Raw genomic sequence first — 23,302 nt, 5'->3', positions numbered from 1 at the left:
GAGTCGATGAATACCTTGACCGATTCTTGACTCGACCAAGTTGGACGAATATTTAAAAACGAAATTAATAATATAAAATTTCAACCGAGCATAATCTCGGTAGATGCTTTATAACACGTATTCCAAACCAGAGTATATTAAAATGGCTTCTTATTTAAAAACAATTTGTGGGTTAACTATACTCGCGGAATTTTGAGATTAGGCCTACATTCTAATAAATCATTAAATTGATTCATTATTTGGGTATCTGAGAAATATTACAAATTTTACATCTTTAATCTCATTAATCTAAATTTAAATTACTTATAATTAATTTATAATCTTCTAAAATATAAAAAACAAACTTAACATCAACCACTATTTTTTTGATCTGGCTATTTGATAATATAATTCGAACCGAATTAATGGACGCCAATGTTGTTATGATAGTTATTTCTGTCTCTGAGAACACTGATTAGAAATCGGAAAGAGAACAAAGTAGATAAATAAAAGCCGCTTGTTAAGATTAAACTGCAACCGATATCTCCCGAGAAAAAAAAAATACTTACAACTGAATCCTGTTCCTGAAAAAGAAAATAAATGCGTCGTTGAACCAAAAAAATTATTTAATGACATGTATCCTGTGCACTGAATGTCACATAAAAACAACATGTATCCTGTGCACTGAATGTCACATAAAAACAACATGTATCCTGTGCACTGAATGTCACATAAAAACAACATGTATCCTGTGCACTGAATGTCACATAAAACAATTTCAACACTGATGGAATAACACAACACAAAAAACACATAATTATTTAGTCAGTACTTTATATATCACTGGGATGAACAGGATGTGAGCATGAAACAAAATGTGAAGTTGAACTTTTATTTTCTTTATGTATGTTTTATGTTAGCAATACTATTACAACTTCACTTTACGTTACATTTCTCCAAAACCAGAACTAGCGACACTGTTCTTCAGGTTGTGCTTTTATTATTCTTGGATCAATTCACACAGTTTAAAAGCCAGGGCAGCAAATATTTCATGGAATTTTATTCAAAGTGCTTGTTTTTCATGTTCAGTAAAACAAGTTGACGCTAAAATTTTGGCAGTAAAAGATTTCAAAGTGATCTCGTGGTCTTCTTTGAAATCATTTTGAGAGCAACAGCAAGGATCACATTAGTTTGGGAAGGCATTTTATTTGAGCTAGTTTTATTGCTAACGGAGACCGACTGAAAATCTAGTCTTGCATGTTGTGAGCAGTTCCTCGTGTGAAGACGAAAGTAGTTCTTTCGAATCTCTGCATTTTATATCTATCACAGACGTCATGAGATACACAGGCTCACAGAACTATTGTGTAATCGGTTATTAATACCCGTGCACACGTATGAAGAAATAAGTAAGGATTATTTTAGATAAATTCATCAAACATTTTCAATAAATATAAAATAAGCTTAGTTAATCGTGTCCTTTTAAACATTTCATAAAACAACGTAAATATTTGAAATTCGAGAACTAAACAGCTGTTTAGTGATTCGTAAGCTGTAAAACCAATAGGCCTACAAAGATTTTCCCGGTTACCTATATGTCACCAGCAATTATTTTTATTACTAAAGAACTCAAAGTGCATAAATTATGTAACATACTTATATGTTTGATTAAATGAACAAATTTGATTTATTTAATGAACGTTTTAACTTCGGAATATGTAGTTTTTTGCTTTCGCGTGTTAAATACTAGGCACGGTACCTTGTTGACTAGTTTCAACCTGTTGTGGTTATCCTCAGAACTGGGTGGTCCTGGTTTTCGCGTTTCTGTTTTCGATTGAATATGTAGAATTTCCATGTCTGTGTTTATGTTGCTATTGGTATGGTTAGCATTTGTGATGTGTTCTGCGTACGTGGAAGTGTTATTGTAATTTTGTTATGGCTGTGATGTGTTCTTTGTAATGTATTTGAAATGATCTGCCTGTCTGTCCTATGTAGAAGTTATTGCCGGTGTTGCATTTGAGTTTGTCTACGCCTGTGTGGTTGTAATTGTTTGTTTCTGGTGTTTGTGTGTTGATATACTTTTGTAGAGTGTTTTTTGTTCTGTATGCGATGTTGTAATTTAATTTCTTGAATGAGGTTGCAATTTTATATGTGTTTTTGTTTTCGTATGTTAGTGTGATGCATTTTTTGTGTTTTCGTGTTTGTGTTGTATTCTTATGTTTTTTGTAATTCTGTTTTGTCTTTCTTATTATGTTGCCTATTATGTTAGGGTTGTATCCGTTTTCTTGTACTATGTATCTGATTGTGTTTAGCTCTTCTTTGTAGTCTTGTTGGCTCATTGGTATATCGTAACAGGAAACTTTGAGACTGAGATTCCACAGTAATTTTGATCTACATTAATTCATTTAATAATAATTAATTTTTCATAATGTTTAAATTATATATTATGAAAAGCAGATAATGTTCTATGATAAACCAATGGAAAAAGCAAACTATGGGAACATAAGCATTACTAGAAATTTAAATCTGGATGTCCTAATATCCGCGAGCACGAAGTATTTTTTGGGAATTCAGGCGATGAGTTTCTGCAATAAATTTATCAATTTGAACTTTTAGCTAATGAATACGACATGAAAATTACATGAATAAAGCAAAAATAATGGCTTTACAATGCAAATGTCCTCTTATAAATAAAGTATGAGTGTACAATAAGTCAACAGAAAAAGTACCTTCATTTTTATAATATCTTGGGTACAACATATCTCTCATATATTGGGATTCTGTCAGAAATGCGAGCTGATGCGTCATAACAGGCACAAGAGATTGTGAGCATCAATAGCCGTGAATCTTAGTAAACAGAGGGATTTTTTTGAGAAAGTTCACAGTATTTCCGATGATGGTTCCAATAGAAGAGCAGATATTATTGCTATTAATAGACAACACCGTAAAGCAGTGATCTTGGATTCAATTGCACCTATACGCTTCAAAAGAGATAATCAACAGGTTCCACAAGTAGACCGTGAAAAGAAAGACATTTATTAACCTCTTGAGTGTTGAACACTCTATTCCATTTGGAAACTGGACTGTCATTTGTCTATTATTTGGTGCAAGAAGGTCTATACCAGAATTTACATATAAATCCTTAAAAGTCTTGATTTAAATTCTGTAACTATTAACAAAATTTTCATTCAGATATTAAAGAATTCAGTTCAATTTCTTGACTCATTCCCGAAATGAAATGAGTACTAGTGGTATTTCCTTTGGCGTAAAGGCGGTAAACACGTAGGACATCCATACTACTAATGCCGATTGTCTACCTTAACCTCGCTACTCTGTGGATCTCAATGGCATACAGGGTGAATCAGGAGGAAAGATACATGGTGTGAGGCGTGATAATATGAACATTTGTCCTGTTCTTGACATTATCTGTCACACAGCTGTTTGAAAATCACGGGCGTGAGTTTCATGTCCATCAGCAATCACAAGCGGACGCAACCAAAACGACATTAGGTCGTAGTAGGATAAATGAAACGTATCCTGGGCGTTGGCTCGGTCGCGGTGGAATCATTTCTTGGCCACCGAGGTCACCCGACCTTACTCCATTAGATTATTGTGTGTGGGGTTGGCTTAAGAGCGAAGTCTACAAGTGCAAAATGAAAACAAGGAAGGAACTTCTCGCTCGCATTTTACATGCTTGTGCTCAAGTAAAGGCATATCAGCAACACAGCAGTTGTTCACAAGAGCTGCAAAGTGTATTGAAGTCGACGGTGGAGTTTTTTAACATGTTCTGTAAAAAAGGTACACAATTAAACAGAATATAAGGAGCAATGTTTTAATTTACAATCACCTGCACTTTTCCCGTTCCTAATTGTTTTAATTAGTTTTCTCCAAAACCGCCAAGAACAGGACATATGTTCATATAAACTTTTTTGTTCAGAATCATCAATATTATCATCCCTCAAACCATGCTCCTTTTCTTCTGACTCACCCTGTATGATAGGAATAACTTTACCTTACCTTTTACTATAGGCTACCTATACTGCTTAAAATTTACTGTTTTATTTGTTTTTAATTTGGACTGCCTATGTGTAAAATACTAGAGGATTAAGACTTATTTTGTTTCCTGTTATCGAATTTCTGTACACTTATGAAGGACATAATTACAGCACGTAGGAAAGGAAGCGAATGTTTTCAGACATAAAGCGTGCTACATAAAGGGCATAAAAGCAGAGTCGGGTCACAGGGGAATCCTTTCTGTGTATCTTTCATTTTGACTATGCAACTGGCCGCAAAGATACGTATGGTATTTGGATTATATAATGTGTTTTATGCAGTATAAACAATAAATATAACTTAAATAAACATGTATTAGTAGTTTATTCATAACAACACAATTTATTGACATAAAATGTTCGTTTACTTGGACATTATTTGGTCTCAGGGGAGAGGTTTTAGGAATTGCAATCCATAATAAAATTGTTTCAATGAATTAGATCTTAAATTCTAGCGTAACCAATGTTTACAAACTTAAATCATCATAATGTGTTTTGAAGAACAAATAATTTTTTTCTATTTATATCCGCAACTTTCTACGTTTAGAAATACGCGTGTTTTGGAAGCCATATGGATGCAACTCCTTCCTATTTTACATCGAACACTCTCATGGTTTAGAAGTAGTTTGGAAGACATATGGGTAAAGTAGCAACTTCTATGGAACTTCTCTCTTTACTTCTGCTGGCAACTGTTTTACATTCACTCTGAGTTTATATATCTACCTACAAGTCATAAAAGATTATATTTCTGGCTCCAGTATGGTAATAGATTTCAGTTCCAATTCAGAATGCATTAAAGCAATAAAACTAGTTATCTATAGATAAATTGAGACATATATGTGCGAGTAGGAAGTGAATATACGTATTTGCATACAGGACACAATTAAATAAAAAAAAAATAAATATTCTTACACGACATCGTGGTATCTATCACCAGCTTCGTTTTACAAAACCTGACCTTGTTTGCAATCCAATGAATATGTTTAACTTGCCTATGATTCTACACACACTAGAAAGTGGTTTTGGAAAAAATAAAAACACACAAGTTTGATAGTTATTTTCAAAATTTATGCAGTGAAAGATTTTTAAAAATACGTTACAATCTTTCCTTGAAAATATTTGCAGATTAAACTTCTCCTGCAATTTCATCTCATTAAGTTGGAAATTCAACAATACATCATTGAACAAAATGATTTATTAAATATATCACGGAGTAGGCGATCAAAATTTATCTGCAGATAGTTTAAATGAATCGTTTGTACGTACGGGCTATTCCATCTCAAATCGACCGAAATATAGAGAAAATTGACCTTACAATTTCTAAATACAATGAAACTTTTTCTGTCCGTTGACAACTGCGATACAATGCTTTGTGCAAAGTTTGAGGCATCAGAACTTCATAGTGTTTAAATTTAAAATATTTAAATTTATCGTATTTTCATAAAATTAGCAACTTTAAACTGTTGTGGCTCCGAAACCCTTTCACCCAATGATCAAAATCATGGTTTATTTTGATGCTGAGAAATTAAAGTTTATATTGACATGTAAACAGTTTTTCTTACTTTTTATGGAAATGGAGAAATTTAGATTTTTCTTCTTTAAGACGCATTTGCCCACGAAAAAATATTCTTAAAATATATGGTTAGATTCCGCATTGAAAGTACAAATAAACACATATTTTTTACTGGTGCACCGTTGATAAGAAAACATTGAAAATATCAAATAAAGAAAATAAATAGTACGCGCGTGAAGTAACTAGCTGACTGTGAGGCGGGATTTAGCCCAGACAAGCAAGGCCAGGAGACAAACATGTAGGCCAGGAGACAAACAAGTGATGTTTCGTCTAGTAGCGCATAGCTGGGCTAGCTTTATCACAAGTTTTCATAAACACAGGAGTAAAATGACGCCCAACGCTCGCTTATCTTCAGCTCTCGACCAGTGCGTACGGTACTGTGCCGTTCAAGTCTAGGCGTGTAAATATAATTTATTTAATACCCTCGAAACTTATTGCCGAGCCACTAAGCAAACAATGCCGAATCCCTCTTAATAATACAAGCTTTTTTCTCAATTTTTTTTCACATTTTTACAAATGGGCAAAAAGCCTAGAAGTAAGTAAAATCATATTATCTGTCTCTCTGTATACAATAAAAATAAGGATTACTTCTTATCATAACCTACCAAATGTCAGCTTCAAAATGAGCTCCCGTTCAATGTTCTGCAGTAAATGGTTCCAGAGTTCTGAGCGCTGAAAGGGGCTTCTTTTTATAAAATACGCTGAATTTGTCGCTCAATAGTACGAAAACCGTTCGACTTTCGATAGTATATTTTTGAAAATGCACTCTCCTCAGCACCTTTTATAAATAGGGAAGAAATTAGAGTATTAAAAAGTGCGAGGTTTTTTACTGATCGATCATATGGAATAGCCCGTACGTATACAACGAAAATTCCGAATCTCATCGGGTTAAATATGATATTTCCACGTGTCGATAACACGTATCGACATAAATATCCAATCATCGTATTTTTATGAGTCTGCTTATTATGCCTCTGGAGTAAGAAGCAGTTATAACTTTGAAATTTTAAAGTTGAAACAGCCTGAAAAAGATGGCTGGTAGGGTCTTATGATGATCGGATCGGTTTTCTTTACGCAGAGCAGTGTCACATGAAGCTCGCTGAAGTTTCCTCATCTGGAATATCTGAAGCCGTGTGTATCTTCTAGTGAAACGGAGCTTCATGCCACTGATCGCAAGACGCGTGGCGACTACAGAGCGACTACAATATTTCCAGTTCGTTGAAGCGGACGGGATGAACCAATTGACTGGCCATCACATTATCCTCACATCAAACCCTTAGATTTCTTTTAGTGGAGCTGTACCGAGAAAAGACTTTACATAATTAAATTTCAGATTCTTAAAGGCCATTGTGTCCGGATTATGGCAGCTGTCTTCATGAGAGCAAAACGGCCTAAGTGCAAGAATCCATCACGGATCTAGTCTTGTGAAATAAATAAATAAATAAATAGATAAATAGGTAAATAGATAAATAGATAAATACATAAATAAATAAATACATAAATAAATAAACAGGTAAACAGCTAAATAGGTAAATAGGTAAATACGTAAATAAGTAAATAAATAAATAAATAAATAAATAAATAAATAAATAAATAAATAGGTAAGTAGCTAAATAGGTAAATAGATAAATAGGTAAATACGTAAATAAATAAATAGGTAAATAGGTAAATACGTAAATAAATAAATAGCTAAATAGGTAATAGCTAAATAGGTAAATAAATAAATAAATAAGTAAACAGGTAAATAGCTAAATAGGTAAATAGATAAATAGCTAAATAGATAAATAGCTAAATACGCAAATAGAGTAAATAAGTAAATAGCTAAATAGGTAAATAACTAAATAGGTAAATAGCTAACTAGGTAAATAGCTAAATGGGTAAATACGTAAATAAGTAAATAAATAAATAGGTAAATAGCTAAATACGTAAATAGCTAAATATGTAAATAGCTAAATAGGTATATAGGTAAATACGTAAATAAATAAATAAATAGGTAAATTGCTAAATAAGTAAATAAGTAAATAAATAAATGAATAAATAGGTAAATAGCTAAATAGGTAAATATATAAATAAATACATAAATAAATAAATAAATAGGTAAATAGGTAAATAGGTAAATACGTAAATAAATAAATAGAGTAAATAAGTAAATAGCTAAATAGGTAAATAGCTAAATAGGTAAATACGTAAATAAATAAATAAATACATAAATAGGTAAATAGATAAATAGCTAAATAGCTAAATAGGTAAATACGTAAATAAATAAATAGGTAAATACGTAAATAAGTAAATAAGTAAATAAATAAATAAGTAAATAAAGAAACAAATAAATAAATAAATCATGATGGCATTACAAAGACTATGGGCGAGAATCGAGTTCAGACTAGATAGGCCTTTTCTAAGTTTTTATGTTTTGTAGGTTTGAAATGATTGTGCCAATAAATTTTTCACATTTTTTCTGTACTTTCTGAGTAACAATGCAATTCCGGCATTTCATTGATTTACATTCCGATGTTTCGTCCTGAAATTTTTTCAAGATGGCTTCTGTATTAGACATTACTACTGCGCTGTTTTTGTTGCTGTAGAGATTACAATATCCTCACGGCAGAGATGGAATTTGCTGCATATATTTCATCATTAATGAAAGGAAAGGAAATTATTTAGAATATGCAAATGTTTGAATTTCTGAAATTATAATTTTGAGTAAGACATGTGAATGTATTACACGTGAGCTGCCTTACATTATTTTTAATAAAAAAAATCCATGCAAAGACAAATTTCCTATTATACAAGATCAACATACGTCATCATATACTGTACTACTTGCATATTAAATTGTGTTTGTAATATGAGTAGCCTAGTTGCAAAGACTGCCAAGTCCATTTCCCCCCCCCCTCCCCGAAAATGGGGTTAAGAGTTATTCTTATGGAAATTTATACGTGGAATCCGAATTTGCTACTATTGTCTGTCAAAAGCGTTCAGAAATGTGTTAAATTACACTTTAAAAACAAGCCTTCGTTACAAAGACGGCCACCTCCTAAGCGTATGTATAACAATAGCCGCCAACTCCAACCGAAACCAATCAGAGGCTTGAATTAGGTCATGTGACTGAGCAGGTGGTTGTGGGAGATGGGAGAGTATGTTGATAACATTGATTCCTTTTTGTTCTGTGGAACAATGTTGAAAAGGGATAACTTTACTTTCAAAGCATCAGTGAATTTCTGCCGTGTTTTCTATAAATTGTATCGTGAAATTACTTTCTATTAAAAGTATGTTTTTAACGTTGATTTCTTTTTATTCTATGTAAGGATGTTGTAAAGCAATAACTTTACTTCTAAAGAGTCAATATATTTCTGCAGTGTTTTCTATTTATTATGTTGGAATTTTTTCAAATCAATTTCAGTGGTACCACTAATATAATGTACTTTTCTTAAAATAAATATGTTTCAGTTTATTCTTAAAGAGATAAATGATATTGAAATTTTTAAATCCCTCTGTTTCCCTATTCAAACACATGGGGTGTGCTGTCATTTATGTTACAAAAAAAAGTCACCTCTCATACTTCGTTGCAAAGCTGGTCAAGTCCATTTTTATTTTTTAATTACAGTATCTCATTTTACCGAGTGATTCACGAGGATTTACCATCACATATGGACCTTGTTTCCGAAGGCATTCTGAGCAAAAAATGTCATGCAAACATGTATTCTAATCTCAATATTTTCAGAGTTATACTAATTTGAAATTGTTTGTAAAATGCCATTATTCTTTAGTTTTAAGGGTAAAAGAATATTCCAGAAAAAGAATGAACTGTCCAAGAGTATCATTTCTTTAATTAGCTAGTATTCTGAAGCTAAAAACGTGTTGTGAATTCCATAGTTGCTTCGTATAGATTTTTTTTTCCGATTTTTAACTGTAAAATTAAATTTTTCTTATGCATTTATCACAACAATTGTTACAAATCACGCCACTCTTGTAAATTCTTTAAGATTATAAATTAGGGTGTATTAATTAAACTGTAAAGAATCAAGTTCCTAAAGTCGCATGATTTGTAACAAATATTTATGATAATTGCGTAAGAATGATGTAATTTTTAGTTAAAAATTTAAAAACAAAATTTGTACAAATTTAATAACACACTTTTAGCTAGAAATAATACTTCTGAATAGTTCATTCTCTATTTATAATATTCTTGTACCATGAAAACCAAAGAAAACAGGTATTTTACTAACAACTTCAAATTAGTGTAACTCTGAAAATATTGAGATTATGACACATGTTCATATGACTTTTTTGCTCAGAATGTCTTCGGCAATAAGCTCCGGAAGTGACGGTAAATCTTCGTGAATCACTCTGTATATGGAAGATGAAATATTTAAATTAAGCAAATGATTTATTCTAAGCTACCAACATACTCTAGAATAAAATTCAACTTCGTGAGTGGGTTTAAACTAACTGAAACAATTTTTGGCCTCTACTGAAAATTGTTGGCAAATGGACATGGTCGTCTTTGTAACTAGGCTACTCATATGCATTCATCTTATTTAAACACCTTCTATTGCATAAAAACATTGGCCTTCAAGTAAAAAATAATTGGACCAGGCTGTATTAGACTAAAGTGAAATATAAAAACATGATTATTTCATTTAACACAAACCATTAAATTTAAATTTATGTCGACAATATGTTATAATGACCACCCAAACGTCTGTACAATTTGACAGAGAGCTTAGAAATGTCAGGGCAGTAATGAGAACTAACTCGAGATAATAACATCATTAATCTACTAATGATGTTGTCAACTTTATTAATAGAACAATATTTTAGTAGCAATGAAATAAAAGCCTTTATATTTGTACTACTTGCTTCGAAAATTTAAGTTTGTAGCTGCAAGGCAATTATGAATAATCGTACTACGAAATAATAGTACATTATACAACGAGCCTATAATGGTAGTAATTAAGAAGCGAGTATGTTTGTTTATGAAACGAGCGCAAGCGAGTTTCATAATTTTCATACGATCGTCTTAATTACCATTATAGGCAAGTTTCATACGACTTTCTATGCTCGACCACATTTCTAACTTGAAATTATTCATAAGTATTCATGTTATGGCTATGTAAGTGAGGAGCGGAACTGACCTGAATTGTGAGATGTGCGCAGACGCGAAAGTATTGATTTTTTCCGAGTCATGAATGTCATTGACCTTGATATAATCTAGAGAATAACATGAACATTAGTCTTGATATAACCTGGAAATTGATTTAGAATTGAAAAACGAGATGACAAATTGAATTTATTTGAATATTATTTACAATTAACGCTAATTATTATAGAAACAGAACATAACCTTATGCGACAGTATTGGATTTCCAGCCTCCGTGACTAATTGTCTTTCGATTGCATATCCGAGAATAATCGATACTTGCGGTTTTATAATGGTACAATGGTGATTTCTCATTGGCTGAACAACTGAATTATAATGAGTAGGTGTACTTTAATGAGGTGCATTAAAGGGCTACTACCAGGTGTATAATTACTACATTTCGGCATGGTCGAGCATAAACTCATTTTATTGCATTGTTATTGTAAGCGAAGGTACCGATTTTGACCAATGCTAAATAGTTTCATGCTCTGCAACAGGAAGTATTTGAAATAATCTGAATAATTTGTTGATACGAATCCGTGATTTTCAGAATGTTTACTTCACTTAACCGATACGTAACAAGTAATGTGTACTTAATACTCAAATGTAAGGCATAATAAAATAAGGAATTAGTTATTCATATACAATAAAGCGTCCCTCGTTTCTCCGATACATCCATTGTATTGCGTGTTAGGTCGGGAGGGTCTAATGGATGCCGAAGTTATTATTTGTGCATGAGTGGGTGGTACTCCAAACCCATGAATTGGGAATGGAGGGCGGAAGCATGATGCTAGTTATAATGGATCCTGAACTGGATATATAGGCTTACTCGTCCCTGCATTACTATAGAACACACCCTGGTGCTATTGATCGCAGGCAAAGGAACAACGGCGATGGCACGCGCAAACTATGCATGCATGCATTGGGTTTAATCGCCAAAACGAAAGTTTTCTTTTTATGCATTGTATCAAACATAAAGCTTCATATTTTAACTTTGCATTTGGTAAATAATTTTCGCTGAAAGTTTTTTTTTTAACAGGCTTACTCATCGTTACATTCATCTCTTCAAAATAACTACAGTAGGCCTACTAGTTAAGTAGATGTAGGCCTAAGTTAAAGTTTAAGCTTCTCAAAAGTACGCTGCAAGAAGTATCTTCATTTTTATCTAAGTAATTTCTCATGAAGAACATTTTTGATAATTAAAAGATATACAAGGTGGTAATGAAATAGCCTTGCTGATTTCCAGAGCGAATAGCTCATGATGTATGTAACAAAAAACTATATACATAATTGATTAAATGGCGATCTTACTCGTGTTAATTGTGTAATTATATGCGGCTTACAGCTGTTTCGGTGCTTCTTCACACCATCCTCAGAGCCTACTAGATCTCGGCGTCATCTCGAACTTTGCTGCCTGTTGTGTGGGTGCGTTCGATTGTTGAAAAGTATTGAAATGTGGTGTCAAATAGTGTGTGTGTTCTGAAATTGATCTCTGTGTTGAGAATTTGATCAGGGAGTGTTTTAATATGAAATATACAGACACACTAAAACACACCCCGATCAAATTCTCAACACACAGATCAATTTCAGAACACACACACTATTTGACACCACATTTCAACACTTTTCAACAACCGAACGTATCCACACAACAGGCAGCGAAGTTCGAGATGACGCCGAGATCTAGTAGGCTCTGACGATGGTGTGAAGAATCACCGAAACAGCTGTAAGCCGCACATACTTACACAATTAACACGAGTAAGATCGCCACTTAATCAATTATTGATATTCAAGTGTTAAAAGTAGTGTACGAAAGATTCAACATGGAAAAAATTATAATATTATATTGGTGGAAAGTTCATAATTTTTTTTTTCAGAAAAAAAAAATTTTCCAAACGTTTAAAAATCTATCATTCGGTAACTATTGCGAGTAGAATCGTGATTTTTGTCCATATCGATAGGGAATCTAATAAAGAATAATTTATCCCTCTGGCATATTTCAATAGCGTGCATGGTTTTTGTGTTACTTTAATTTAAAAAAAAACCTAAATTCAAACCATTGCACGAAGCGAACGCATGGCAACGTCTTAGCATCTTACGTACGGAGACTCACAGAGTTCGTTGACCTCTTACACATGGATAAATATATAATAGGATGCGAAACTGCGGTCAGCACCATCTGGCAGTGGGGGGCTGAAATAAGATGATCAGCGCCCAACGTCGTAGGTGGTGAACATTGGAACTACGTGTTGGGTACATTACCCAGAGTTCCCTATTTATCCGTTCGAGATATTGCTCGAGGACTCGACGAGGAGCCAAGATGGCAGACAGAAACTTGCTAATAAGTGAACATAAAGTGATATTACGTATTTGTATAAGCAGTGCATGTTAAACAATGATGTTTATGGACGTTGTAATAATAGTGTTGTTGAATGTATTGTAAAGTAATAGTAATATAATAAATTGAACTATCTAAGTAGTTCTGGCAGACTTTTCAATTGCGCTGTACAATAAATACCCACAGAATACAATCCCAATTATCTAACCTTTTGCTTTATTTTTTTTTTGTCTGTGTCTGGTTATATTTTAATTGGGTAGTGTAAAATAGATCGTATCTTTTATCTTCTTGTTGGCTTCGGTAAGAATTTTCAGTAGAAGCTGCTGTGAGGAATAAAAATGTAAATGTTTCATTTTAAATTGGGTTAGTTTTGAATATCGATGAGAGTGGGGGGGGGATACTTTCTGCACAGTTTAACATTTTCGTCACCAGGTGCGCTGCTAAATACATGAAGTAATTACTCTTTTCGCTACTTGGTGCGCTGCTAGATGTAATAACGCCCCTCCCTCTAACAGGTGGCAGCAAGATTATTTTCTACAACAGCGCCTCTAGTATGTGTTACGGGAAACTCAGTAAGTTTCGCATCCTATTATATATTCATCCATGTCTTACATCTGTATACGAGTAGAGCGACGATGTTGCCGGACTGCTGAAACTTCAAACTTAATTTTCTAATTAACCATGCATTTAATCACAAAACGTAATACAGGTTTTCTATTCATTTACGTGTACCCTGTCGTCTCTTTCAATCTGCAAGGTTATTTCACTTCCACTCTACACACTATTAACAAGTTTTCACTGTTATTAAAATGTAACTAATAAAAAAAAATACTACGTTTTGGCGAGAAGATTATAATAAGGCTAGGCCTAAAAACTTAGAGCTAGAATTCAGGAATATTTAATACTCTTCAGATATGACATTTCTCGTAAGTTGTATTATATTCATGTTACGATGATGGTTTAGAATCTTGCTAAATTTTGTGATTAATGTTAAATCCTTCAATAACCAAAACAAAATATAGTACTCACCGTTTCTGATCCCGCAGCAGTAACCAGTTCCTGCAGAGCTCTGACTGACAACGCTTGTTCTATTACGAACACGCATTGCGACAGATCTGGAGGAATATTCTGAAAAAGAACATTTGAATAAACTTATAATATTATTCAACACAGTCAATATATATAATACAATAGTCCTACATACAATTTAACATACTGGGTGATAAGAATAAAATTGAGCATGTATATATATACCAGACTTTTTTTTAGTAAATACTCTTGTTAGTATACCTACTCATTTTTATTACATACTCATAACATGGAAGCATAGTAGAATATGCTCACTATACTAAAATCCTAATTTTATAAAAAAAAAGTTTCAGGCCTTAATTATGATGCACGAATATACTCGTATGATCAAAAATTTTTCCCAAAGCGAACTACTTATTAATTTGACGAGTGAAATCTATAGAAACAATTGCAGAACTTATACTTAATCGTTTATGAAGTATTTATATTTAAATTTATGATGACCGCGTAAAATACTGAAACCACCTTAAATGATTATTACCGGTACTAATATCTCACATGTACGATGCTTTTTAAGTAGGTTGTTTTACGACGCTGTATCAACAACATCTTAGGTTATTTAGCGTCTGAATAATATGAAGGTGATAATGCCGGTGAAATGAGTCCGGGGTCCAGCACCGAAAGTTACCCAGCATTTGCTCAAATTGGGTTGAGGGAAAACCCCGGAAAAAACCTCAACCAGGTAACTTGCCCCAACCGGGATTCGAACCCGGGCCACCTGGTTTCGCGGCCAGAAGCGCTAACCGTTACCCCACAGGTGTGGACTGTACCATGTTAACCACTGTGCCAAGAGTTCCACTACTTACGATTGTCTTATGGAAGCTCGGGATACTGCCAACAGAGAAGAGAGACAAACCAGAAAATAAAAATAAAACTAAAATTAAAAATAGAATTTGATTAGGTTATCACTAAATTTCATGTATCTTTTGTCCTTAGTCGGTGAGTTTATGACGAAGTCATTAAAATTTATTGCTTATACCAAACAGGATACGTCAATGAAATTCTTATTCTTTCTACGCCGTGATGAAGTGATGAAGAGATACTAATGGAGAACTTCTGCAAAAAAAGTCTGGGAATTTTGCTTTACTGCGAAGCAAATTCGTTCAATCACAATTTTTTTGTCATATATTTCATTATGGACGAGTTGATAAATGATCTATTTGAAAATTAGATACATAGCAATCATGTTAGCCTACACAATGTGCAAACTCGGAAAATTTAATTACAATTGGTTTATTGAAACTACAAAGAAGATTATATTACTGTTGTCACTAAATTGAACATGGCTATATGCACAATAAATTAAGTTTGTTTAAGCCATTACAATTCAAAGAGAATATAGTGAAAGGCGGATTTTATAATAAATACAAGAGCTGAGAATATTTTATAGAAACTACAACTTGCACACAACTATTGTAGGTCCAAATAGCATTTAGTTTAGTATAGAATTTTAAGGTATAACTTTGTTTTTCAAACGTAATTTAAGAATAAAGGAACTATACTTCAAAATAAATAAAATACAATACACGATGATAAAATCAAATTAAATTACATCTTGATTATATAAAATACAACGAATCTGAAGTTAGAAAAGAATAAACCAAATTGAAATAAAACACACATTTATTATCATCAGTGTGCAAAACAAAGAAAATAATAACTTCACTAGAAGAATTAAGATTTTTTTTTTCCTTGTGCTAAATTACACTTCATCTTGATATCCCTGGCAAAGAATGTGGAGAGTTATTAATGGTTTCGATTATAACTTTAGGCAGGTAAATATGTCTCAAAGAACTATGAACGATAAATGAAGTGATGGGGAACATATTTCAGGATATGTGATCAAAATGCAAACTCACCTTATCAGCTATTGTTTCTAGGTAACAATGTCTGTTTCCGAAGCCCTCCGCTGCCAGGCATACTCTTTCTCCGGTGGCTGTGCATGACAGGCACACCATATCTTCCTGTGGATACAGAGAAAAGTTTGTTAATAAAAGTTCACAATACGGCAAACTAAAAAAAAAGTGTAATATTGAAATGAATTTAATTTTTTATATTTAAGCGATATACAAATATATTATGTATATACAGGGACATCATTTTATTTTTACTTCAATTTTTATTGTACCTGAGGTTTTGAATGTACTTCACTCCCACCCCTTCTACCCATACTAATGAAGTTCAACAGTCCTCCACACAGATCCAAGACCGCATATACAGTCATAGTAGCCTTACGGTCATAGTAAACAGTACGTTCCAAAAATATATTCGCGTTTTCCAGTGACGGAAGAGCTTTCAATATTGCATCATTTTCCATTTGCCTACGTCGCATCCCGGTTTCCCCCCACCTGCTTCTATTCGTCTCTCTGTAAATGCTACTGGCTGGGCTGTCCTAGCTCTTTTCTGAGAACATTAATTTCTGTTAGGAATTGGACGTCTACATAATATTATACCGGTACCCATACAATTCTTTAAAATAACTTAAATGAAAGGGTCTCGTTAAGTAATTAACTGTCACGTGATTTCCTCCCGTTCTACGACGCTGCGACATAATCACTTGGACGGACAGTTGGTAGCATGTCTGAGTAATTTTATCTTTTCGGATCGAGCAGAAGTGAAGATTGAATTTACAGTACGTAAGGTCTCTTTTATAGAGTAGGTACAGAATTATTTCAACATGAGTTACTGATACGAAGTACGAACCTGGTAATTGGAATTACGTACAATAGTCTATAGTGCGATAATATGCGCATTAGAACTGAAGCCTGTATCGAAATGAACGGCCACCATTTTCAAAATTGTGTTTAAATATCCATATTATGATTATTTTTCAATTTACTTTCATTCTCTATAGTATACGGTAATGTGCTGTAGACAGTATAATATACACTGCATAATGAATACGTCCGCATGGAAAGCTCAGTTCGTGAGTAAAAACACTCATCGTTAATACTGTACTGTATTTTGATTAAACAAAAAGCTAATGAAAATGATCAAATTCAAAATCGCGATATTTCCTAGTTTACGTAAATGGATTAACTACTTTTCTTCCCTCCTATACCTAGTAAAGTGATTTTTTTGTGTATTACGTGGAAGAGGGTAACAAACGGCGTTGATCCAACGGTATAGCCAGGTTAATATTAAAAATGTTAGTAAAAATAAAATGATGTCCCTGTATATGTTCACAATACTTGGGCTCTATGTGTGTGTGTGTGTGTGTGTGTGTGTGTATGTACGTTTATATGCATGTACAATACGTACATATTGAGTGCATAAAGCCAAAGTTACAAACGCGTGGAAGCATAGAATTTTTCACCCTCAAAATTAATCTAATTGAAAAGTGTGACGTTTTGGGATCACACTCTTCAATTGTATAATTCATTCATACAGCGAGATGTGCGAAATTTTATTTTAAAACCATAATTAAATTTAATTGAATTCGATAACTGAGCGGAGAAACAGATATGGACTTAATAGCAAAAGAAGAAAATTGGTATTCACGTTATGAATGCGCGCTGGTTCGAGTCCTCATGGTGGATGCAATTTTCTCATGACATGGTTCGAGTCCTCATGGGGGATGAAATTTTCTCATGGCATTTTGGCCAATATATGGGACTGATGCCCACCCAGCATCGTGATGCATTAGGGGAGTTACGATAGGTAGCGAAATCCGGTTACGAAAGATAGCTATAACGGCTGGGGGGGATCATCGTGCTAACCACACGATACCTCCATTTTGGTTGGGTGATGGTCCACATCTGCTTCGGCATGTGGACGTGAGGCCAGAGCCGACTGGTCGGTCGTGGTCCTTCATGGGCTGTCGTGCCTCGGATTATTATTATTATTATTATTATTATTATTATTATTATTACTATTATTATTATTATTATTATTACAATAAATTGATGATAACCTAAAGCATGAACCAAATAAATTTTGGAAATATGTAGAAACTTTTCGAAAAACTAATAGTAATCCCACAGAACTAATAATAAATGGCGTTCACATCACAGATGAAAAAGAAATTGCAAATGCATTTGCTAGTCAATTTAAATCTGTTCAACAAAATTGTAACTCTAATTTCATTACTTATGATTCTAATATTACTGACTGTTTGTCCCTGCCTAATATTACATTCGATGATGTAAATAAAGCTATTAAAAAGCTAAAGCCTAATAAATGTAAAGGTACTGATAGCATTCCTAATTTTATAATCAAGGGTTGCTCTAATATTTTCTAGCCTGTTTTAACTTTTTTGTTCAATCTTAGCTTAAAAACAGGAATTTACCCGTCACTTTGGAAGGAAGCATCCATTATTCCAGTTTTCAAAAATGGTAATAAAAACAGTGTTACTAATTATAGACCCATTTCTATCCTAAACAATTTTTCTAAAATTTTTTAAAAAATTATCCACAAACACATTTCATTTTATGTTAAAAATAAGATCAATTCGGCCCAACATGGATTTACAAGAGGGAAATCTACTACTACTAATTTAGTTTCCTATCTTAATCTCATAATGCCTATTGTTGAAAATCAAGGTCAAATTGACTCAATTTATTTTGATTTTAGCAAAGCATTTGATGCTGTTCCTCACAAAATTTTATTAAATAAATTAAGTAATTTTGGTCTCTCCACTAACTATGTTAATTGGTTTGAAAATTATTTAACAGATAGACAGTCTTGTGTTCGACTAGGTAATTCTCTCTCGGTTCCATTTAATAGTTTATGCGGTGTTTCTCAAGGGTCTACTTTGGGACCTCTCTTATTTTTATTATTTATAAATGATATAAGTAAAAGAATAAGTTCTAGCTGCCTTTTGTTTGCGGATGATCTCAAAATCTTTCGCAAAATTAATAGTTTGGTTGATTGTCAAATTCTTCAAAATGACATTAATTCAATTTCACAATGGTCTGTTGAAAATGGAATGAAAATTAATCAATCCAAAACTTTTGTTATTTCCTTTTCACGGAAAACTATCTCCCTAAAATTTAACTATTCTCTCAGTAATGTCGTAATTACTAGGAAAGATTGTATTAGAGATCTTGGTGTCCTACTTGATTCAAAATTATATTTCCATGATCATGTGCAATATATTTATACCCATTCGTTAAGAATGCTTGGTCTAATTAGGTCTATAACTTATTCTTTTTCCACTCCTATGTGTTTATTAATTTTATACTATACGTTGGTTAGATCCAAGCTTGAATATGCATCTGTTGTATGGAACTCCATTACTTCCACTGACTCGGCTAAATTGGAGAATATCCAAAGAAAATTTATTTCCTTGTGTTCTTATAGATTTTTACCAAATTCCGATTATAACTATGAGATTAAATGCAATTATTTCAATTGCGGTAGTTTGTTCACCAGACGTCAGGATCTTGATTATTTATTTTTTTTTGCAAAGTCATTAAGGGTGATATTGATTGTGAATCTTTCATAAGCAATATCAGTCTTCGTATTCCTGCTAATGGTTTAAGATTTCATAAATTGTTTTATAATACGAATCCTAAATCTCTCTCTCCGGTCTGCAGATGCATTAAATATGCTAATTTGCATGGATTCAACTTGGATCCATTTAATGTGTAGTATATCTTTGAGTTTTAACTCACTGATCTAATTTTAATAATTATTTGTCCATATATTTCTTGCATTTGGTCTATTGATTCATGTAGACCATTCCATTATTTCAATTCTCATTGTACTAATTTTATAATTTTATAATTATTATTTGATCAATGATTGATGTAGACCATTATATTGTTTGTATTTCATCTCATTGCCATTTTCTGTATCGTGCAAAACTGTAATTGGCCTTGTGCTGTTGTTTTTGCACGTTAATATTCTAAATAAATAAATAAATAAATTATTGACTACTAGGGGACGGATTCATATACACTAAAAATGACATGCATGTATGCACTTAGAAACCAGGATATATTCACGAAAAATAACAAAATATGCATTGTTAAAGTGAATTGGGTCCCGGTATAGCTCAGATGGAAAGAGCGCTCAGCGCGCAGAGCTGAGGGGTCCTGGGTTCGATTCCCGGTGCCGGAATGATAATAGGTAACTAGAAATAAATCATTTTTATCTGGGACGAACCATCTGTCATGCCTTTTGGGGAGGGGAGAAACGGATATTTTATCAGTGTTGCTGGAATGTTTTGCACGTGTCCGCAAACATTCCATTTCCACTAGATAAATATTGTAACCATTTACGCTTGTATTAAAGCCGTGGAAAGGATCGACCCTCTTTAATAAAAGCTATAAGCTGTATGAAGAGCTGTACCAATTTCTTGGCATCTGTGAACAACACCTCTAATACTCTCGACCACGATCGAGCTATATGGCTGTGAGAACGCTGTAATATCTCGTCGTCGCTTCCGAAGAGGAAGAGGAAGTATTGCTTCTTTCAACGAGAACGTTCAGCTTATGTGGAATAACATCGCCTGGCAGCTATACCACGGAGAAGGAAAGCAAAGTCTACGTTCGAAATTGCACAACGCGTAGGAATGAAGAACGAAACTGAGAAATGGAGGAATCGGGTCATTCTAACACAGCCAAACAAAATTACAATTTTATAGAAAAATGGAAATATTAGTGAAGATGTTGAACTGAGTACGTGGGACGAAGTAGTAAGCTGCAATAGCTTTCTGAATAGAGTTTCCCATCCGAATTATCTGTAGTTTGATTCCCGGCGTGGCTATTTAATTACAGTATAACCTACTCTTCACTACACTATATTGGTTTTAAGACGATGTAGAAGAAGAAGAAGATTTGTTGGTTATTTAACGAAGGTGTATCAACTAATAGGCTATTTGAATGGGTTATTTATGAAAGGGCCTAAGTCTTGATTACTAAATTGTTAGCAATTTAAGAAAAAAAACTGCTTACAGGCCGAAATTTTGAAATTTAGGTCGAAATAAAAATTGAATTATAAATTCTACTAAGCATTAGAGTGTGAAACTTAGTCCTCTTCATATCTAAATCTATATATATCTACACTCAAAGAGTAGTTATTACATTACAAACTCATTTCCACAAAATTAGCGACTTAGGCCCTTTCATAAATAACCCATTCATTTAGCGTTGATGGAATTGGTGATTGTGAGATGATACTTGGCGAGGATTCGCCATAGATTACCTAATGGCAATTACATTAATATTCTCATTATAAAAATATATTTTAGATTTATGTATATATTTTTTTTCTCCCTGTAACATAGTTCTAGTAAGCTTATATTAAATTAATTTTCATCATTTTACTAGCTATCCCAAATATTAAATTAATTATAATTAATTGAATTAAATTAGCTCATAAATTAAGTTACTACTTTACCTTATAGGTTTATCTAAATTTAAATAAATATGTAGTCTACTAGTAGTTAAAATTGAAGAATATTGCTGGAGAACCTTTTAAGTGTAGTTTGTAATTTAAAAATGTATTGTATTGATTAAGGCTGGTTGAGTGGAAGAGAAGGCCTTATGGCCTTAACCCTGCCAGCGAAAATAAAACATTATTATTATTATTATTATTATTATTATTATTATTATTATTATTATTATTATTATTGTTATTATTATTATTATTATTATTATTATTATTATTATTAATATTCGCCTTACGGTTGGGGAGAACCTCGGAAATACCCAACTAGGTACTGTCCGTTACTCTGGAGAAGACGAGCGGAAAGAATGTGACCTTCTTGACTATCGCTGTTGATTGTTATAAACATCGCTCAGATAAGCATCCCAGTAGCCAGGTTATTACTCGTGCAGGAAACATGAGTAACATTGCGTATGGAAATTAAAACTAAGTTGAACAGAAGGAGACCTAATGTTTCCGCTTACTGCAGTACAAATATTGTTCGTGTTGCGTACATTACCTGTTCACATCCCTTCCTCCTCAGTCCGCTCTCGTCTTCTCCTGAGTCACCGACAGTAATCAACCCAAGCGGAAATCAAACACGCGCCCGAGTGCAACCCCGGAAAGGCAGACAAGTACCTTTGATGACTGAGCTACGCCAGTGGCAAGAAGAAGAAGAAGAAGAAGAAGAAGAAGAATAAGAAGATAAAACAAGACAAAGAATGAAACGAAGTAATTAAAATAATCTTATAAAAATGAGAGTTACAGAAGGCAGCTTATTTTATTCTAGGCAATCTTCAGTGGGGTGGGTGTAATTTTGCTTCGAGTACCCTGGCTGCAGCGTTGTCGGCTTTCATGTTACTGCGGTTGACAAGTGAAATATGCAAGAATCCGCAATCAAAATTTTAACGCAATATGTATTTATTACTTTTTTTTTCGACAACCATCCGCAAAGAAACAAAATGTTGTTATATACATTTTTGTCCTTAAAACTTTCAGGAATCTTGTCTGAAAAAGAAATGTAGTACGTTCACTCTGTACCTATGTATACTCAGTATGCGCATAATTGTCATCAATTCTTTCAAAAATAAATTTACTTGAAGGGTAATCGTTCTGTGAAAATATTGCGTGTTATTAAAAAATCTTATATATAACATGACTTTATTATTATTATTATTATTATTATTATTATTATTATTATTATTATTATTATTATTATTATTATTATTATTAAAGGATATCTTTGGATCTATAATATGAGAATATACATAAAGTTATCAGCGATACTGGATTTAGGAAAATACATCAAAATCTTGTCAAATGTCAAACATCACACGTCTTAGTACACAGAGTGATTCACAAGGATTTACCGCCAATTACGGAGATTATTTCCGAAGATATTCTGAGCAAATGATGTCATATAAACATGTTTTCTAATCTCAATATTTTCAGAGTTATACTAATTTGAAGTTGTTAGTAAAATACCTTTTTTCTTTAATTTTAAGGGTAAAGGAATATTACAAATAGAGAATTAACTGTTCAGAAGTATCATTTCTTTAATTGGCTAGTGTTCTGAAACTAAAAATGTGTTGTTAATTGCTTTGTACAGATTTTTTTTTTTCAATTTTTAACTAATAATCACATCATTCTTACACACTTATCACAATTGTTACAAATCACAGGACTTTAGGAACTTGATTCTTTAACAGTTTAAAGAATTTACAAGAGTGGCGTGATTTGTAATAATTGTTGTGACAAGT

The 23,302-nt window shown here is 32.9% G+C and overlaps 1 protein-coding gene across 8 annotated transcripts in view; it reads right to left on the bottom strand.

Annotated features, from left to right (window-relative positions):
* RyR (Ryanodine receptor) overlaps positions 1–23,302 on the bottom strand; it is a 371,941-nt gene that overhangs the window by 232,054 nt on the left and 116,585 nt on the right. For 4 of the 8 annotated variants that reach the window (XM_069842181.1, XM_069842183.1, XM_069842182.1 and 1 more), the window contains exons 2-4: positions 16,031–16,135; positions 14,112–14,210; positions 549–563 (exon numbers count right to left, since the gene is read on the bottom strand). In XM_069842181.1, coding sequence (XP_069698282.1) covers positions 549–563; positions 14,112–14,210; positions 16,031–16,135 — 219 coding nt within the window. The remainder of the gene's footprint in view (positions 1–548; positions 564–14,111; positions 14,211–16,030; positions 16,136–23,302) is intronic. The other 4 variants (XM_069842185.1, XM_069842187.1, XM_069842184.1 and 1 more) reach the window with 1 other exon arrangement.

The sequence above is a fragment of the Periplaneta americana genome, chromosome 12, assembly GCF_040183065.1.
Source record: "Periplaneta americana isolate PAMFEO1 chromosome 12, P.americana_PAMFEO1_priV1, whole genome shotgun sequence".
NCBI lineage: Eukaryota > Metazoa > Arthropoda > Insecta > Blattodea > Blattidae > Periplaneta > Periplaneta americana.
The sequence above is the reverse complement of the archived record's forward strand: the minus strand, read 5'-3'. Positions and strand labels throughout refer to the sequence as shown.